This window comes from Caloenas nicobarica, chromosome 1, assembly GCF_036013445.1.
Source record: "Caloenas nicobarica isolate bCalNic1 chromosome 1, bCalNic1.hap1, whole genome shotgun sequence".
NCBI classification, from domain to species: Eukaryota; Metazoa; Chordata; class Aves; order Columbiformes; family Columbidae; genus Caloenas; species Caloenas nicobarica.
The window spans coordinates 157694811-157716035 of NC_088245.1; the positions used below are offsets into that span (position 1 = coordinate 157694811).

Below are 21225 nucleotides of genomic sequence, written 5' to 3' on the forward strand. Positions count from 1 at the left end.
TAGTCCCTATATCAAAAGCTCCACCTAGTTTCAACTCAGAATTTGTACCAAATGGCCTTTTTATTTCAGCTTTTTTTAAAAATTAAAAATATTTTAATCCTTGATTTCCAGAATTATGATTGAGAAAAAACAATTTGATTTCATGGCCAAGTTTTAAATACTATCTCCGAAAATTTGTTCCATCCTCCACTAAAATGTTCCCAGGGATACCATAGAAGACTTGCAACTCTAAGCATCTTAAGCAAGTCATTTCTAAAGAGCAAGCTGATATTTTCTTCATTATGATCAACTACAATGCAATGGAAACATTTCAATATTAATATAAGGTTTGGGATGAGGATGGAGAGGGCTGGAAAACATTTTCTGTTGGTGGGTTTCTTTTGCAGGAGTGAAAGAGGATGATTGGGAGAGAAAATGAGAAATTGAATAGCTTTCATGTTAAATTTGTCCAAACTTAAACATAGCCACTCAAAGTCAGCAAAATGCTTCTGCTGTACACAGCCATTACCACACATTTTTCTCTTTCACCTTCCAAAATGGGATGAGGTAGATGTGAGGAAACAAAAAAACAGGTTCTGTCACTGTACCCAAGCAACTCCTCAAGGTACAGCAAAACCTTGGGTCCATGTAAGAGTGCATGGCTACACTACAAAAGACTGGCCAGTCCTTTAGACACCACAGAGAAATATTTAAGACCTCATAAAAACACAGATCTCTATCCTCAATAACATGGGACTGAGACAGATAGTCAAAGGTGATAATATATCCAGAGAAAAAAACCAACACACTTAATGTATCATTTATTTGGTTTGTATTTTTATATGTTTTTATTTTTAAACACAGATACTCGAAGTCCGATTGGTATGCGCTATACAACATTGTACAGCATAATTATTGCTGAACCCTGGATTCAGCCTGTATAGTGAAATGGAGTGTAGCAGTATTTTCTGGTCTGTACAACATGCAGCTTGTATTTCTTTAAAAATTACTTCTAAAAGAAATTTAGATAGTTACCACATTAAAAGGAAAGGGCACACAATGTTGCTTAGAACACCAATACTTCAATAATTCTGTATAATGTACAATACCTCTGTATAGTGTAGTCCTTCTCTCAGGCCACGTGGATCCACACGGATATTTATGTGTCGACACTGGTTCATAAGCTCTAAATGACTAGGACACTGGACCCATGGTGCATTTGAAGTTAAAGCTAAATGAAGCTGGAGAGATATTCTTTCAGTGTTTTCTGTCCAGAAACAAATTTCAAAAACCGTTATAACACAAATGTGTGCATATTCTACTATAACACAGTATTTGCCATTATGTACACAGAAGCCAAATGTACAGATCAATAAAATGTAAGAGGAGCCAAGTCCTTCGGGTCCATAGATGTCAGATTCTCCACAAAGGAGAGTACTCTACATTATTTCTTTTTAACTTGAGAAAAACAGAATAGCAGCAGTGTACAGTAAAATAAAGGTTGTACCCGACTTTGAAATTTCCCTCTCTGAAACAGTCAAAGCTGACAAAGCCAAAGGTAGGTTGGTAAACAATGCTTCAGTTATCTACAACAATCTGGAAGCAGGTATAAACTTTCTTGTATAGATACAAAGTCTTGCCTAACGCAGAGAAATACAATAAGCAGCAACTGCACTGATTCTGAAGGTTACACTAATTACCAAATTACATTCTAGAGCAACCTAAGCAAGAAGTAAAGTCTATTAAAAGTGCTATGGGTTAAACCACAGCTTCCAGAAAAGCACCCCAACTCTAGCTACAATGTTTTAGTGATAAAAAACAGATTTCTCCTGCTCTAAAGATTAATGACACTTTGAAAAGAACTTCCACGTTTTCTAGTGCTAATTAACCTTAGTTTAATTTAGACATTTCATTACATCTTTGCCAAGTATAGAAAAGAGCACTCTATTATCAAACGTAATTTCCTCATAGGTACATGAGAAGCAATAAAAGCTAGAAGAGAATTTCAGACAGACTGAGCAGATCAGCCTCCCTTAAACTAAAGTTTCTCAAACTCAGTCTTGTAGAAGACACCAGACACAGCACAGAAACAACTGGAGAGGTACTAGGGAAACAACATCCTGCCAGTCACCTATGACCAACGTGTAACTATGTTTTGAAACTTTGTTTCCTGCAAAAGAGCCTATCTTATAATTATTTTCTTTCTCAGTGGCATCCAGTAAATTTTAAAAGCAATTGCAATGTAACCTGTCAAACAACTAAGTTACTCTGAATCAGTTACCTGTCCTGATTCATACCCTTTCTTCTCCAAAATAAACTCACTTCTTTGTCACATGCCAACTTTGTTGATGATCACTGGTTTTAGGAAAGGAATTAATCTCAGTAACAAGCTCTCATGTGGATCATTTTTTTAATATAATGCAATCCAGTCTCTCAGTGAGTTGCAATTTGTATTTAATAAAGCAGGGCAAAATGGCTTATGCAGAAAAGATGTCAAACCTTATTGATTTGCACAAGTTACTCTTACCCTGTTAGTGAGCAACTAGAACGTGTATCAACTTCTGTATTGCCTTTAGATATATTTATGTTTATCCATTATCAGCTACTGAATTTAACACTAGTTTGTTAAACTAAGATTTTTCTCAGCTTGTGGAAACTTAGATGCCAAGTCCAAATCTAGACTTTATAGTCTTTAAATAACTGAGAAACCAATTTCTGGTTAAGTTCTTCCATGTTTGTAACACTAATAATTCTTTGTTAAGTGTTATCTACAAAAACTCTGAAGTTCTACCATTTCCTGAAACATTATGGATAGTTCATTATTTTTTCCTGACCCCACAACTTCAGTTTAAACTTCTTCAGAACAAAGAGAGACCCCTTTTTTCAGTGAGAGGAAGCACGAAGCAGACTCCCCCAAAACATGGAAGTGCTGCAGTTATAAGTCTGAGGTTAGAAAAGTTGTTTAGCTGCATGCCTTCCTTTACCATGAAATTTAGAGTTGTACTTATGCCTTTTATGGAACAGATTAATATCACTCAACATTATCACAGCTTTTCTGTTTAAAGATTACAATTTATTTCCCTCCCCTGCATACAAAAGCTCTTTCCTACCTGTATTCTCAGGAAAGACAGGTTCTATGCCAACCCCATGGTCAGAAGGTGCAGCTATCTGGGCAGGATCTCTGAGGTAGATTCCACGGTTGCTGCCAACAGTAACCGTAAAGCCCACGTTATTTGTGAATGATGAATTCTGAATGAGGTAGTCGTAGGCTTTATCAACCTGTTAGAAAGAACACATTCCAAATTAACAAATTTCAGCTTAATAGTACTTCATGCATATTCTCTTTGGCCTGAAGTGTTCAGCAAGTACAGCAACAGTGAAGTAACTTGTGCTACCTGGGCAACACTGATTGCCTCTCACATAATACTCAGTATAGAAAATGAGGCAACATTTTCAGTCTGCAACAGCCGCACAGAAAGTCAAGAATATTAAAAAAGACAAATCTCCTTTGCTTTAAATCCATCGAAAGATGTGTAACAAGTTTTCAGAGATGACTTCAAAGACAAAAAGGACTTCAAAGGTTCAGACCTACTCTATTAATTTAGTGCCTTTCTCATATGTGGAGCAACACTAGCTAAGCATTTAAACCTCCCATACAACACAAGAAGCTGAGCAGTTCAAAAGTAACAAGCAATATGGAATGCCCATAGAAGTCCTATATATTGATATAAGAGAACCAGGTCATGAAATCCAGCCCTGGAGTTAAGTAAATGAGCTGTCACAGTAAACTCAGATGGCAAGTTCACCTTTTTGTCTTAAAAAGACACTATTCTATCTCACTTCGTATTCTACTGACTCCAAAAACCTTAAATTCTCTTACACTTCACAGTGAGCTACCTTCACCAGCAGAGATTAAGGCACTCTCTTTTGAGACAAGTGGAGGACACAAAACAGCCTCAATCTCCCACGTTTTAATCACAGACCACTAAATCATAAGGTATGACGGGTGTTCTCATTTTTCTGCGGCAATGTTGTTTGATACGGCTACCTCCATTGTTGCCTTCTGTATCAAACTTGGTCTTACAGATGTGCCTAGTGGATGTTACCTACTAAGTTCTAGCATCTCCTGAATGTGAGTTTAGTGCTAAGCATTTAACATCTAGAGTCTTTAAGCATGAGAACAAACTCTCAGTACCTCTATTTGACTAAGATGGCAGTGACTGCAGGCAAAAAACAGCAGCAGCACTTTAAGAACCTAAGCTTATGGATAGGGAGATTGCCAGTCAATACGCCTTAATCATAGAAAGGATCACATTGTAGATTTCCAAGCTACTTAGAAGTCAGGATACAATGAACACAGACTTTTCAGTCCAGGGCCAGAGCAAAGTCATCACACAACCGCAGCTGTATTGCTTTGTGAACTAGCGTGGGTATCTCTGTATTTCCACCGCCCAGAACTTACAGTTTCAGCTTTTGTCTGCACAGAACAAGTTCCTTTCTCTCTGACAATCGCATAAAAACATTTTTGGACATTAGGACAGAATTTAGGCATCAAAATCCATATGTGGGTGACAAAAACCCACATCCTACTTTTATGTCCATGTACCTTTTTGTTCAGTCTAAGAATGTGTCTAGTTTTTCTATAGTAACTGCACGCTGAAACTGAAAGAACTGTCTCATTCCTCCTCCTACTACATGCCCTTCTCCCTCAATCATATCTAAGAATCAAGAATCATCTAGAAAGCTGCTCTTTTTGGTGGGTTAGTTTTCCACTGGTAGTTACTTATGTTGGTTTTTTTGCCAGCAAGTACCTGAATAATACCATGTCCTTGTGCAAATACTTCTATGTTTTCAGCTTTCACTGCAGTATTTTCTAAAGCTCTTCTGACAGAATGAACAGTGTAATGAATATCATTGGCTTTGAGTCCTGAAATTAAAAATAAGGGTATTATTAGACACTGCAAATTTGAAAGTCAAAGCTTTTTTTCTCCAGAGGAAAAAGCATCTAACCTCTTTTAGACTATGAATCTATGTTTAGCATTTTAGCATATTACCTGACAATACTAATGCAATGCCTCCACATGCATTAGGAGAAGACATGGATGTACCATTCATGAGTTGTGTTCCTCGCAGAGTCCAGTTTGGAACAGAAGCAATAGCACCTCCTGGGGCACTGATACTTACTCCAAGGGCTCCATCGGTGCTAGTGTTAAAACAGAATAGTTGAAAAACAAAATTTTTTTTCTGCATACTTTTTCTTGAAGTTAATCCATGCACTTAAAAGGTAATTTTAGCTTTAGGGAACATTCAAAAGTATATTACTTCAATAAATCCATTAGCCCGTTAAACCCAAGAAAAAGCATGCCACTAAGTAGCAATCAAAAATGTCACACTAATCATAAGCCATGCCTGCTTTACAGTGAGAATTTTCTAAACTTTCACTCCTTCGATACTCTACACCAGGCTTCAGTTTAGTCAGCAGAATATCTTCCAGGATTTGAATTAGAAAAATGCATGTAAACAAGCCTATTAAACACTTCAATACATAAATTAGTATTCTACACAGCTTATTTAACAGTTGTTATTTTTAAAGAAAAACAGTAAGAGGGAGAGGAAGACTAACAAGGATTCAAAACTCAGATCTCTAATTTTGCATGTTGCCACTTCACTACTAGGTCAAATTTTGAATTACAATACAGAACTTGAGATAAGGAAAGCACGAGAAGAAGATAAAAAAGGGAATGTCAAGATGTGACCAGGATCGCGTAGGCCTAAGTCACCTTTCTTTCTTGCCCAGGCATATTTAAGAACAGAGCAGGTACCTACGGCACAGTTAAAGCAGCATCTAGTTTTTAATTGTACGAGCCAGATATACTCAATCTTCCTTGCTCTGGATAGACAAAAATTGCACCACTTGAGTAAGCACAGCACTGTGCCTGAGCTACTAAGTTCTTTGGAGAGGCAGGGTATTTTAGGGTATTTCTATCTCACACTAACAGCTTTGTATGTCTAAAATCGGCCTCAAATCAGGCTAAATTATAAAAAAAACAGTACACGGTAACCGTACAACTCACAAGAAGAATTCCAAAGTCTAAACACAGGCAAGAACTCAGGGAGAGATGCTATTCTTTTTTTCTTCTTTTGGCTACCAAATTACTATCAAATACTCCTGAGATGCAAAATAAAAATTGAAGTTTTCATTGCCCCTAAATTTTCTTTTACAGATCTTTCAGATAATTTTCTATAACGTGAGGTAGAAAAGCTTTTTTTTTCTGCCTACCCACACCTCTGCTGGACTCAAGCAAAAACCCTGAGTAATTTGTGCCATCACAGCAACATCCCTGAAGCCATAAGTAATACCACTGCAGTAACAATATTTCTTTTAATCTTCAACACCAACAGAACAGTTCACCACACTAACTTAATGAAATAAGTGTTATGGAAAAAGTCCTCTGAGAAAATTAATTTCAGAAAAAGAACAGATTTCCAAACAACTTTTTAACAACTTTCATAATCTCTGAATAGGCTTGCGCTCATCAAATACACTTTCCTGAAAAGTACAGGTTGTGACAAGGCAGATCAGAGGTCTTCCCCCTCCCTCAGGAGTTCTAGAGCCCAACATACAAAGGCCTTCCAAGAACAGCAGACTCTTCCCATGGGAAAGAAAGAGTTTTATTCTGGTATTAATGATCAAGTTTTAGATTTTGAATTACATAATCCAAACACCAAAGTAACGAATTTGTTCTTTTAGTATAACCTACCTAGGCCCTCTGGATGACCAAGTATATTGATTTGCTGGCAGTTTTTCTCTTAAAGAATATTCAGCAACCATCATGTCAGGTGATACATAGGCACCAACACCTGTAAAAAACATTCAAGCATTTTAGATGTACAATGAATTTTTATTAAAAGCAAAAATAAAATATTTCTGTGTTTTAAAATCACTATGAGAATAATTTTTGCTTGACATTTGAAAATGGAAACACATATTTTCCACCTCATTAAATCCAGATATTTTTACAAAGCAAGTGTAAAGCAGCATGCTGTGCAGTAACAATGCTGATAGTCATACTGTATAATATAAAAATATGTGAACTTCAAAGTTTCATTTTTATTCAACTGGAATATATTCACCTTCTACATTTCTTTCACAACAGATCACTATGACACGTCTCTACGCTCTTCTGCACCCCTTTGGTTGTGTTTACACTGTTACAAACTACACGAACCATATCTCAATGCAGCCTGTGTGAATTGGTTCATACTCACATGGTTCACAGCTACACCACCTGGAGCAGATGGCCACATCTGCACAACTCAAACACAGTGATGAGACCATAATTACTTTCCTGTCTATCAGTTCAAAGTGCCCAGAGCATGTAAATGACTATGTCAAAGCCTGCTGAAGTTGTAGTTTCAGAACATGATGTCGAGGATGCACATTGCATCTGTGCCATGTACCAATCAATCCTAAAGTGTGTGCTGCATTTTCTTTATGATACAGGTACTATCAGGATGGTAGAAAACCACCATACCAAGCTAACGAACAAATTTGGCAAGGTCCATGTCCACATTGGCTGAGTGAACTAATCCAACCTGTCAACTGTACCTTGCTTTACCCTCAAAAACCAAACCAAAACAACCCCTACGATGGAGAACAAGAAGCAAGCTACTTTGTATCCAGAGTGAAGCATCACCCCTCTCTTACAGTGAAAGAGCAAGTAAACTGAATTGACAGGACACATGCACTATAAGAGGAAAGCCAATGCAGACCTGAAAAGATCTTGTGAGTTCCAGTTCCAACTCCCAGCCTCAGTAGTGGAGTAACTGTAGATTAACTTTTAGAAAGTAATCAGCATTAATTCTAATAGCTGTCCTGAAATAGCATGTCTCAGACTTTCCAGTCTACATGCTAATCTCCTTGCATGAGAATCCTGAGATTTAACAAGCACCTTGTTTAACACAGTAATGCAGCAGACATTTTATATAAAAATTAAAACTAGGGAAGCTACCCCCAAATGCTAATCTTATACCTAAATCTTTCACTGAAATATTAAAACCATACAGTAGCCCATCAGAAATGCCAATCCTTATGCCAGTAATAGACTTTCACAGAAATGGCACTGCAGTTGAAAGAATTCTTCCCCTAGAAGGACTTGTCTAGGACACGTCATGGGATTATTTCATACCCAGATAAAAACCTTTGTTTCACTACAAATAGAAATCAAAGTATCTGATGAAGACAGAATCTAAAACTGTGATTCTGACAATTCAGAATGCATTACATGACTTTTCAGAAGATTAATGAGAATCCAACTTACTTACACTTTTTATAAGTTGCATTTACTGGCAGCTAATGGTCCAAGTGAAGTGGTGTGCTCAGATGGTTAGTTAAAAAAAAAAAAACAACTTGGAATCTTCAAATAGGTCAGACCACAAAGATTTCTTTTGCAAATTTTATACAAAGCCACGTCAAATCAAGACGATCTGCCTCCTACATGTTTTCTACATAAGTAAGGTCTTGAACTGGGAGACAACAATCTAAATTTTTATATCTAAGCATACGAGTGCTTTCCTCAGAATTAATCTTGTAGCCTAGTGTGATCTCAAACATGTAACACAAGTACAAAGCTGGAAAAGACAGAAGCCTAATACTCTCAAAATAGTTTTTTTCGAAACAAATTATTTACCTATTACACTAGATGTAGTTCCACCAGGACATCCTACTGTAGAAAGGCAAGGGCCATTATTTCCAGCACTTGAAACATAGATTACGTTGTGTTTCCACACTGCTTCATTAATTACTTCACAAATTCTCCTGATGTAAGAGAAAAAAAAAAAAAGTCATTTCATCAACAATATTGCTTTCTTCTCAAAGAGCAAAACTCCCATTTCTAGTAGAATCTCTGTGACCAGTCACAGAACAAGGACTATTATGCAGCCTGCTGCCTATATCTAGCAGATGTAGTTCCAGTACAGTAACTGACCACAAAAAATATCTTCTGGTTTCAAAAAGGAGCAACATTTTTCTAATAATATTAGGTCTTAAAAAAAGAACCCACAAATCATGTGGTGTTCCAACTACAAAAATCCTTTAATATTCTAAAATAATCTTTGTATTATAAATCGATAGTACTTTTGATAGGTTTACTCAGTTTTCAAAGGTAGTTTAAAATGTAAACTGCAACAGTTTAATGCATATGAATCATTTGGACCTAGATGATTAATTCTTACTGAGAGTTCATTTATACAAAGCTCAACAAATGTAATTCCATTTCTGTGATATTAAAATACTTTATATTAACCACTGTAGTACTCACCCAGAATTTGGCCAATGTGTTGCTTCTCCATAGCTATAATTGACAAGATCACATTTGTATTTTATTGCTTCTATCATCTGATAAAGTAAAATAAAAGCCAAAATACATACTAGTCACGGAATAAGTCACTTAAAGAATGGCAAAAAACATCTGCTTAAACTGATCTGCTACAGCTCTAAGGAAAAGAAATAAATATCTTTTGACTCTACAAAAGAAAATAATTTAATTCACTTCAACCAGTTATTTAAGTGGTATTTTCCCAGTAAACAGAATAGAAAAAGCCACTCCCTGAACGGTCTTATTCTTGTTATGTTCTAAACTATAAATTAAGACACACTGCCAGACACATTGCAACTCTAGCAGTCTGAAAACACCTGCAAGTGCTCTGTGCAACACAAGTCTTATTTTATATTAACGCATTACTCTTAAGGGATGTTTTAAAATATATTCTGGCTGGTGGTTTGTTTTGGTTTTTTTGTTTGTTTGTTTGGGCTTTTTGGGGGGGAGGGGGGGGGAGGCGGGGGGAGGGGGGGTGTTTGTTTTGGTTTGGATTTTCCCCCTCCCCCCTCAAAGAATGCTGGGTTGTTTTGGTTTTTTTGGTTGGTTGGCTTTTTGTCTGGTTTTGGGTTTTTCTGGTTTGTTTGTAGGGTTTGGGGGGGGGTGGTGGGGTGTTTGTGGTTTTTTTTTTTTTCATTGCTTTGTGGTTTTGTTTGGTGGGGTTTTTTTAATTTGGAAATATTCTAGAACCATAGAAACACAGCCTGTAAGCAACTAGAACAGGAAGTATTCCACAGTATTCTACAATTAAGTCACATTGCTGAGATTAATAATTTATTCAGTGAACTACTCACAGCTCTTATTAGACCAGTGCCAGTTTCCATTGTACTTAGTCTTGTATCGCCAATCTTGATCGCAAGAATCTGAGCTCCAGGAGCCACACCATTTCGTTCTGGTTCTTCTGGAAAGTACCCAGCTGCAATACTAGCCACGTGTGTTCCATGTGCTCCTGAGAAAAAGAAAAGTTGTATCACTATATGGTTAGTGAACTTCATTTATACCGATTTAATATACTACAGTTAAACTAATTTTCACTTATTGAGCTTTAAGTATATAAATTCAGCTGGCAGCCAGTCACAAGTGGTGTTCCCCAGGGCTCCCTACTGGAGCCAGTTCTGTTTAATCTCTCTATCAATGATCTGGACAAGGGGATCAAGTGCACGCTCAATAAGTTTGCAGACAACATCAAGTTGGGTGGGAGTGTTGACCTGCTTGAAGGTAGGGAGGCTCTACAGAGGGATCTGGACTGACCAGCTGAGGTCAGCTGTATGATGTTCAATGAGGCCAGTGCTGGGTCCTGCAATTGGGTCACAACAACCCCAGGCAGCACTTCAGGCTCAGGGAAGAGTGGCTGGAAAGCTGCCTGGCAGAAAAGGACCTGGGAGTGTTGGATGCCTTGAGCCACCCCAAGTATCAGAATCAGGACAGAATACAAATTACTTCTTACGATACCCACACAGCAGCAAAATTTTCTTAAGATTACTTTAATTTACCTCCACTTGTCACAATGGAAAGGAGGTTTCCATCATCATATATATTAACGGAATAATTCAACATTTCGGATGTTCCAAAAGATCCATATTCCTGAGCCTCTTTGTAGGTTCTCAGCACTGTACAGCTAGTTAAGTCACCACTCTCACTTGTATCTATGCAGGCTCTGTTGACAAACACAGAAAAAGGGAAATTTTCCAGCTGCTGTAAACTTGGTTATCTACCCCCACTCCCACCAAAGAGTACCACAAAACCTTCAGGAAGCCTGGTTCTCTGTTTATGGTATCTTACTTCTTCAAGTCACTATTTTTAAACCTGGCTGTTTACTCTTACATTCAGAAACTGCAAAGATCTCTAAATAAACTGATTTTCAAATGTCACTAAATTCAAATAAATCTGTCTTTGAAAAGCAAGCATATGGAAATTCAGGCAATTTCTTCAAGGAAGAAATTTTATTAAAGATAGCTGTTCAGTGCTAGTACACAAACATTTGAAGTCTTACCCACCATTTTCTATGACACACATTATCAGTTAAGAAAAGTGCCATATTACACCCTCCAGTTTGTGCAAAGACTCGTGAGATTTTTTTCCTTATCACCAACGGATACTCAAAGCAATTTTACCTCAGAGGAAACTCCCACAAGCTCACACTTTTTATCGTGCTGTCTTCAGTAAGACTTCATTTTGCCTCATCTTCATTTGGAATCAGAACTTTGTAATGAAACTCAAGTGACACCGCAGAATTATTTTAAATAAAATAATATTTAAGACCTCTATAAATAAGGTAGATTTAAAAGTTAACAGAGTCTTCAATGCAAGCTGTTGTTTTATGTGTAGAACAGGACGTTTTAGACAAATGTAGGCATTTACCTCCAGGTCTCACCATCATTCCATACTATGCAATCATATACTGGGCCAGGATCACTATATTTTTTCTCAAAAGAATTCAACAGTTCCACTTGATTTTGTAGTTCTTCCTTTATTAGTTTATTTACCTAAAAAGACAACAAAAATACCGTTAGAGTATTTGTAAAATTATTACAAGACAGGTATTCCCACATTCCTTTCTGAAGATATATGTTTGTTCTGTTACTTCATCAAGAATGTAAGACTATCCTAGGAGTCAAACACATCTAGAAGTTCAATGGTCTTCAACAGTGCATTATTTATTTTTGGCCTATTATAACTATTTCCAATTTGGGTAACTGTAACATTTAAAGCCTTTTTTTTTTTTTTTTTACAGATTGTTTAATGACACATAAGTGACACAAGGCATTTCTGGTACTTCACTGAAGTAGTACCTAGTTTACAAAAGAAAGGATATGTTTAGAAGATGCCAATTTTAAGCACAGATGAGAGTCTCAAAAAAGAGTATATTAAATTAAAACTTGCTAAAAATATGCTGCAAAGTATTTGAAGTAATACCCTATTCATATTTGAAAACAAGTTTAGAAAGTTAACAACATGAATCAAATCAAACAACCATTCATATACAGACTTTTAAAATTAATCAGAAGATACACTGGTAAGTTATCTGCCAAAGTATCTTTCCTTCACTCATCCAATAAAATATTTTAATCCTCTCAAACAGCAACAAATTTTTGCAAACAACAAGTTTACAAATTTAGTTAGATTTATACCAACCTGGGAGGGAGAGCTATGAGCAGCATCAAATTCCTCTTGTTTCCTGCAGGCCTCTGCTAGAGCCAGTCTGTGAACAGGATCCCAGAGCTTTTCCTTGCGTTCTTTCTGTAACATAAAACCAGGTTCCTCAATATTTCACGAATACATGTCAAAGTATGAAGACTACAAAAACCATTTGAAAATTCTGATTCGAGACACAATGGCTAAAAAAGTTCAGTACAATACTATAAATAAACAACTATTGCTACACAGAAAAAAACCCCAGGTATCACTAATTTCTAGACTTTTTGACTCAATGGACCACTGCAAGGAAGATCACCAGGCCACCTCCTGTTGTTTTCAAAAATCACAGAAGAAATAGATCATGTCAAAACTAAACAAAAAGTCAGTGAGAGAACAGCTCTAAAGCTCTGGCTAGCAGCCTATGTGTGTTAGCAAACCACATACTGTAATTTCCTAGAAAAACTTAAGAATTAGAACAGCGAAATATGACTAGACACCAAAGACAAAATTTAATTCCTTACCTGAATCCTCTCCTTAAGAGCTTTAGGATAGATATCATAGCCATTTTTTATGCCAATGTGATACTTGCCTGAAGGATTTACCCAGTTTGCTGGAACCTACAGAAAAGTATATTCGGAAATAGGTTAACTGATGGCATTAAATAAAAAAAAAAAAAAAATCAACACTGCATAAGGGAGCCTAGCAGAACAGACCTGCAAATATTGCCAATTTAATTCCCTGTCTCCATGACAGTATTTACTGCACTAAGATTCTATAATATAATATGGCATTTTCAATCTAGTTCCAAATAAACCAGTATCAATTGATGTAACACTGCCATTGAATGTCTTTAAGTATTAGTTGCTCTGACATTCTATTTTTAAAAGATACAGTCCCAGCAGCAACTTTTTTTGGGTAGAGACCTGGGGAAATCATAGCACTATAAATGAAAAGAAGCACCCCAGCATGAAGGTGTATTATGGTAAGAGGTCATGACAAACATCTGAATGTCTAATCTCATATCTTGCTGTAATTTAGAGTCTCTGTAGACCGGATCCACTGTTCCTAGTAACAACATCAAAAGAGAGCAGCGGATTCACCCTTACAATCCTTTTCAGTGCAAAATTCAGACAAAAGCTGATAGCATGGAGATATCCAAAGATTTGAGGCGCACACATCACCTCATCAGTCTAACCAGCCAATTAAGAACACTTCAGTAACATCAGCAGTTTTACGTAGGTGAAACCTCTACTAGGTCTCATCATATCCTTTCTGAAAACTCTACACCACTTTTGTTCTATTCATAGTAAGAATGCAGCGAGCCTATAACTTAGTCCTCACACATTTTTCAGTATCTAGGACTATCTACCATAAGCTTAACACCATACTTCTTGTAGTTTCCACAAATGTAGAAAACCCTAGCACTTTTAAAGACAGAATCGCATCTGATATTTTTAAAGCATGTTAACATGTCTTCTTCAGCCAGCTTCCAAAACTGTACCAGATACTGATTAGAACAAAAAGTAATTAAATTATCAAGCCCCAAACAAAACTCTGTATACACCTCCATTCAGCTATAGACAATATTCAATATAAAGACATACGACAAATAAATGACATGTCATATGAACAAGCAATCTGTATTAAGATGAACAAATGCTGTATTAGTTTTGGATAAGATCTAGTTAGAAGGAAGTTAAGTTCTGCAGAAACCTAAATAGGTCTTAAACCTGTTGTTAAACAAGAATGGAAAACAAACAAACAAACAAAAGCTAAAAAGATACCCAGTGGTGTCCCTGTAGCACCCAATACTCACCTTTAAAGTTCTTCCAGAAAGACCGGTAATTTCCCCATCTTTAGGTTCTACAATGGTACATGTAGTTACATCACCACTGCCTGTTGTATCAATTATATCAATTATCTTTGGTTTCCCATCAGTTGTAACCTGAAAATATGAGCACAAAAAAAAATTGAAAGCATAGTTGATTACCCTTCAGCATACAAACCAGGAAACTTTTCATTTTTTAAAGAAAAATATCAACTAACTTTCTTGAGCACTCAACCTTTAGCTGAGTGACATAAAATCAATTTGAAACTAGACGAATTTTCAATAAACTAAGAGCAACATGGCCATATTTCTGGTTTATACAAATTTACTAACTCATTTCTAAAAAGAACTTAAGAGAAACAAGTAAAAACATTGCATCAATAAAGCACTAAGTCTAAATTAATTTACAAGACCATTTTCAAAAACTATTTGTGTTCAAGTGATTTGCTGCATTGCTTTGAGCCCATGATTCCAGCTAAATTTTAAAATAATCAGTGCACAACTCTAGTAAAATGAAAGGTGCTGAAGTAATTGCTTGAAGAGCAATATGAATTCAGAGGGCTGGAACACCTCTGTTGTGAGGACAGGCTGAGAGAGTTAGGGTTGTTCAGCCTGGAAAAGACAAGGCTCCAGAGACCTTATTGTGGCCTTTCAGTACTTAAAAGGAGCCTGTTAGAAAGATGGGGACAGACTTTTTAGCAGGCCCTGTTATGACAGTGGTAAGAATTTTAAAATAAAAGAGGGGAGATGCAGACTAGATAAAATGAAGACTTTTTTACAACAGGGTGGTAAAACACTGGCACAGGTTGCCCAGAGAGGTGGTAGATGCCCCATCCCTGGGAAAGTTCGAGGCCAGGCTGGACGGGGCTCTGAGCAACCTGATTTAGTTGAAGACGTCCCTGCTCATTGCAGGGGGGTTGGACTAGATGACCTTTGAAGGTCCCTTCCAACCCAAACGATTTTATCATTCTATGAATTAGCCATATGCATCTGTTTTTACAGTTCTACATTAAATATTTGGTTTTTAAAAAAGAAAAAAATAAATCAATAATCTTCCCAACATCTCCTACACAATTACTATACTGACAGTGAAAAAAGCTTATTGTTTAGAAAAGCTGTAATATTTACTGGGTTTCAGCATTTAAATATTTGGTAGTGTTGCACTCATTCTCTATCAACAATTTTTATGCTTGACATAACACATATGGCAGGTAGTTTTGCTCAAATCATACTCTGTAATTGTGAATTCAGCTGCTGGAAATTAACAACATGATCAAGCTGCTTCATAAAAGTCATTCTGTTGCTGCTAAAAAAAATAAGAAGGGTCAAGTTTTTAATCACACCTCAACACATAAGGATAAATACTTCCAAGGCCTTAAATTCTCATGGTTTAAAACAAAAACACTCCCCAAAAAAACTCAACAAGAAACCCCCAAACAAAACGAAAAATAACAAGCCACCTCCCCTACAAAAAAAATAAGTTTAAACTTTTGGAAAAAAAAGAACCAAACCCCAAAATCCCAGACGCATACCAAGCATAAAAACGACATCCATTTCCATTCCCTGGAAGGTAACAAATACTGCTTTTAAAGAGGTTTGATAAGGAAGAACTTCCATTACAGAATCCAACATTCTTACTCTTTCACAGAAATTAGTGTTCGGTTTAAAAAATTGTTAAAGCACATTAACCTGGTAAAACATCTACTGAACAGTTACACAGTAGTGAAAACGTGCTTGGGAAACACAGTGCATAGGCACTCACACCATATAATTTTCTAGTGTTTATAATTAACGCCTTCAAACACCAGTCTTCGCCCACACAAAGGTCAAGTGCTGCTCCAATAACAAAGCAACTGCAAGCCAAACCTGAGACTATCAGAATAGGACATTTTTCAATATGCCTCTAATCAAAGAGAATTATTCAGTGATCAAAGCACAAGAAAACAAGAATCACCTGTAATCCAAGATGACTTGTTTGAAGTAGGCAAGTTATACTGCAACAGGTGGCTAGACCACAGATTTATGCTGCAGCAAGCTTGGGTAGTTTTAAAAGTTGTTACCTAGCCAGGAAGACGATGTGCAGCTCCTACACTATACAGCTCTTTGCCTCCTGGCTGAATAGCACATCCACACATGCAAAAAAGTTTGAACAACCAGAATCAACAAATCGGAGTCTCTCAGTCAGACACAAGAAACTTGCAGTTTCAGGTGCAAAGGTGCAAGGTTCAACTCCTAACGGCAGCAATCCAGACAGGTTCATGGTCATTTCGCACAAGTAACTGATATGGTTTCTCCTGCTGACAAGAACTGTTGTTTGGCATACTGCCCACCAGTAGTAATGCTACAGTGAACCTCCGAGTTCAACTCGGTTTTCATTTTCAAGTCTTGTAATTCTGAGAAAATAATAATAAAAAAAAATATCAAGTGAACTTGATCAGTTCCCCTGTGTGAAATACCGAAATGAGATTGTTACAGACGGTACATTTTAGTACCTTTTGCATTAAATTTCAAAAAATGAAGATTCATTTTACACAGTTAAAAATATTTCAGTGTATTTATAATAAAATCCCTAGTTCTACAATTAAGATCATGGTTTGCTTATAGTCATTTGAAAAAAATACTAGTTTATAACTGAAAATGATTGCTGTTTATACCTTTTAGTTTGAAAAACATATACTTTCATGCCAGCTCTGACTTTGTAAAACAAATACATTAGTAAACTGAGCACATTAAAAACAACCTACCTGCATAATCCTGGCAGTTGATCAGTATAATAGAAATAGAGGAGCAGCAGTACTTATGACAATCCCAAATTAAAATGCAAACTCAGATGTATTTGAGCACGTTTTTCCTAGACCATACAATGTTACTGATTCCAACTGACAGCTACTGCAGCAATAAGAGATGACCAAGTCATTCAGCACTTTGGCCATGGGACAGCTGATCATCATCATAAATAAAATAAATTTCAAGCAATTTTTTTTTTTTTAAACTCAGTTGTAAAAAGCAAGTCAAACCAAACTAGCTGCTACTGCTAAAAAGTTGTCTCGGAAAAGTACAAACTAATTTTAGTAAAGAATAATTCCAACCAGCACTTCAGAAAACAAGCAAAACTGCAACAAGCAGATGAATTGACTTATTTATTGAGAAATATAACAAGAAGTGACAATCGCAACAGGGAAAGGACAGGGTGGAATTGGACAAAGACTACAGACACACAACCACAATGCTCCATTAAACATACCTTACCCACCCACCTAAAATTTCAGCAGGTACTCTGCCTTAATGAGGAATTGGGAGCCATAACTCAGCAGATAACAAAAGGAAACAGATTCTACTAAAAGGGCTGAGGCAGGGGAAAACACAGTATGAAAAAAGCAAACTGAACTTCACAGTTGGCATCAACAGGTGGAGTGTATAGCAATGGAAGACGAGATGAAAAAAGTTCCCTAGAGGGCACTGACTATGAAAGATTCAGAAAGAAAAAGTACAAGTTAGATCAACATTTTGTGTGGCAAAGCAAGTCGATGAATAGAAAAATGAAATAGATATAAGAAGGTTTGTTAAGCACAGTAACTATTCTCTCTGTAGTTTGTAAAGCAGCAAGTGTCCAGGAAAGAATATAAACATAATGGCACTTCCCTGTTACAGCCTGTCCCCGAATCTTTTCGTCCCTCAGCAACTGATCATATGCCAAACATTTATGGTATCAGTGTTCACAAACCAAAGTATAACCTCAAATGAACCTACCCAGGAATGAGACACCAAGGAGCAGCAAAGCATGAACCGTTTTGACTAAAACCCCCACTGTATTCAAAACAGGGTAGTCATTTTTTCCTGTAATCATTATTGACATTAAATCCAACTCAAAGTTGTAGTAATACCTATTAACCTTGCTACTTATAACACCTTCTCTTCCCTCTAAGCAACTGACTAATTTCTCACATTTCTAAGTCCATGCCAGGCCAAGAACTGACAACAAGAAAAATCAGCAGCAGAGAAGACAAGGGCATTAAGAAAATTTAAAACAAACAAACAAAAACTGTCCCAAGGTTTGAAACTACTTGTCACAGCACAGCTACGCTGTCTCGCTGTCTGTGCCCAGGACACCATATTAGTCTGTGGATGCAAAATGTAAACTGCCCAACACTCCATGGAGTAAGGACATCCTCTTGCTGAAAAAAACAAAGCTATTCTACAGACTGTGCATTGCCTACGTTCTCCTTTATAACTCCCTGTACCCTGTGCAATAAGCATCCCCATTCTGTAGCGTAGCAAGTAGCCTAAGTCAGGGGTATTAAGTGCACAGTGTGGAAAGAGGACAGTTTATTTACATGTTTCTCTAACATCCCCGCAGACTCACTTTCATGCATTGCGAGATGAATTTTTCCCCCCAAAGTTCTCTACAAATCTTTTACTTCAATACCTGCAATTTTATCCTCCACATAAAGAAAACGGGTTGAAGAAAACTGGTACAGTCAATATTGAGATCATGATGGTTCATAAATATCCTTTATTATCCCTTTGGTTACCTGAGAACAAAGATTCTCTCTATTGCCCATACACTCATGTTTTTTGGCTGACCACTTTTGCTTTCATATGTGAAGCTTCACAACTATGCACATCCCATTTATACTCACATCTTCCTAATTACCTTTTACTATTTTCTGATCTGCCTATGTTATTATCTTGTTTGCTTTTTGGCTAGCATTCTTTAAGCTTCCTAATCACTATTCCACTTACCCACAACTTTTTGCCAAAAGCAAAATGCTTCATTTCAGCTTAAAACAATTAAAGTTACAGCTGACCAGTCCGTCCTTCCGTTCCACCTGTCCTCTTCATTTACCTGAACTCCATAAGGCGTCATTTCAGAACACAGAACTAAACATCTGCCACGGTTAGGTCCCTGAACTACGTCACTTAGGAGTAAAATCTGTGCCTGTGCCAAAGAAAGGCCATAAACAAACACAGGCCTTGCTTAGCTAAAATAATAAAGGATGCAGTACCCAAGTAAGTTGCATACAACTCTTTGAATCATTTCTCAAGGCTTCCTTTGCCACATCTGAGAGAAAACATGTTGACAAGAAACTGGAAGCAGTAGCGACATAAAAGGCCACATACAAACTTACATGATAAAGAAATGTTAAGAGACAAGAGTTAAAAGAAATAAAGAAGTGCTGAGAAGCTCCAAAATCAAAATCATACAGACAGAAACCCACAAAACTGAGATGGAGCTCACAATGGCAATCACTGTGCGATCTGAGCTGCAGAGCCAGCAGATTAAAAAAAAAAAGCTGGCAGAACCAAATTTCACACAGATTGTTATTGCAATACAACACACGAAAAGCACGCTGAGATAGAGAGGCATGCAAATTTTGCCAGAAACACACTTTTCATGTAAAATATCAAAGCGGCTACTTGCAGTCTCCAGCTACCTGTTGTTGAAGTAATGCTAAGGCTTAACAGAGCCACAAAGTATTATTTTACAAGGAGTTCTACGTGAAAGACGACAGCCAAAGAGATTTAAGCATCATAAAACGTCTACGCATGGCTTAAAAGGAGGATCCTCAAACAAACACCCGAAGTGACCGGTGCGGGGCCCCGGCTGCAGGGTTCTTGCGCCCTCCCGTACCGGAGCCCACGCTCACGCCAACGCACGCTTAGCGGGAACAGCCAACAAACAAACAAACAAACAAGCCCCCAGGGCCGCCTTTCAGGAGCGCCCCCCCGCTCTGGCCGCCGCCTCGGGCCGCCCGGGGAGCACAGAGGCTGCTGGACGATCGCTCCGGCCCCGCACTCGCCCCCGTCCCCCTGGGAGCGCAGCCGCCGCCCGCCACAAAGCCACGGGGGCAGTCCGGCTGGGCCCGGCTGCGCGCCCCCGCACCACCCCCGAGGCCCGCCCGGCGCCGCTCCCCCAGGCCATGACTCAGGGCCGCCGCCGGGGGCGGCTCCTCCCCACCCGTTATGCCCGTTACCTGCATGCCGGGCGCCCCTGGGTCCACGCCGGTGTCCAGCACAGCCAGCAGCACCCCCCGCCCATCGAAGTCGGGGAAGCGGGCGAGGAAAGCAGCGGCGCCGGTCTCCTTCTTGGGCAGGAGGCCGTGGAAGGGAAACGGCTCCTCCATGGCGGCGGCCATGGCGGGACGGGGAGCGGGGGACTGGGCCGCACTACACCCGACCGCGGCCGCCAGCGCCGCTTGTGGGGGGAGGACGGGCGAGGCCGGCGAGAGGCGCATGCGCCTTGCGGCCCCACCAATCCGCGGGGAGGCGCACCCTCTCGCGGCACGCGGCGCGAGAGCGCCAGGGCAAAACCGACCAATGCGGTCGCGCCGCAGCCGGACCCGGCGGAGGGGGAGGGGCTCTCGGTGGAGGCAGCCAATGAGGGAAGCGACGTGCTCCACGCACGAGACGGGCTGCCGCGGGAGCAGGGCGTGGCCTCCCGGGGCGCGCGGGGCCGCCGGCGGCCACGTCCCGCGGTGGCGGGGGGAGGGGCAGTAGGGCGGGAGTCCCCGGTGTCCCCCGAGGGCACATTCGAGCCCCGCTTGCCTACGGGCGGGGCGGCTGCGGCCTCCCCGGGGTTCGGTCACGCCTCACCGCTGTGGGGGAAAGGGAGCTGGGGGTCCTGGTGGACAGCAGGATGACCACGAGCCAGCACTGTGCCCTTGTGGCCAGGAAGGCCAATGGCATCCTGGGGTGTATTAGAAGGGGGGTGGTTAGTAGGTCCAGAGAGGTTCTCCTCCCCCTCTACTCTGCCCTGGTGAGACCTCATCTGGAATATTGTGTCCAGTTCTGGGCCCCTCAGTTCCAGAAGGACAGGGAACTGCTGGAGAGAGTCCAGCGCAGGGCCACAAAGATGATTAAGGGAGTGGAGCATCTCCCTTATGAGGGAAGGCTGAGGGAGCT

The 21225-nt window shown here is 39.1% G+C and overlaps 1 protein-coding gene across 2 annotated transcripts in view; it reads right to left on the reverse strand.

Moving 5' to 3' along the window:
- TPP2 (tripeptidyl peptidase 2) overlaps positions 1-20533 on the reverse strand; it is a 53278-nt gene extending 32745 nt beyond the window's left edge. For both annotated transcript variants that reach the window (XM_065626895.1, XM_065626894.1), the window contains exons 1-14: positions 20298-20533; positions 14311-14439; positions 13016-13111; positions 12492-12596; positions 11718-11842; positions 10850-11013; positions 10151-10305; positions 9300-9376; positions 8670-8797; positions 6741-6840; positions 5034-5182; positions 4791-4906; positions 3090-3258; positions 1089-1246 (exon numbers count right to left, since the gene is read on the reverse strand). In XM_065626895.1, the coding sequence (XP_065482967.1) occupies positions 1089-1246; positions 3090-3258; positions 4791-4906; positions 5034-5182; positions 6741-6840; positions 8670-8797; positions 9300-9376; positions 10151-10305; positions 10850-11013; positions 11718-11842; positions 12492-12596; positions 13016-13111; positions 14311-14439; positions 20298-20459 (1833 nt within the window). In that variant the 5' untranslated portion in view covers positions 20460-20533. The remainder of the gene's footprint in view (positions 1-1088; positions 1247-3089; positions 3259-4790; positions 4907-5033; positions 5183-6740; positions 6841-8669; positions 8798-9299; positions 9377-10150; positions 10306-10849; positions 11014-11717; positions 11843-12491; positions 12597-13015; positions 13112-14310; positions 14440-20297) is intronic.
- Positions 20534-21225: the final 692 nt, after the last annotated feature.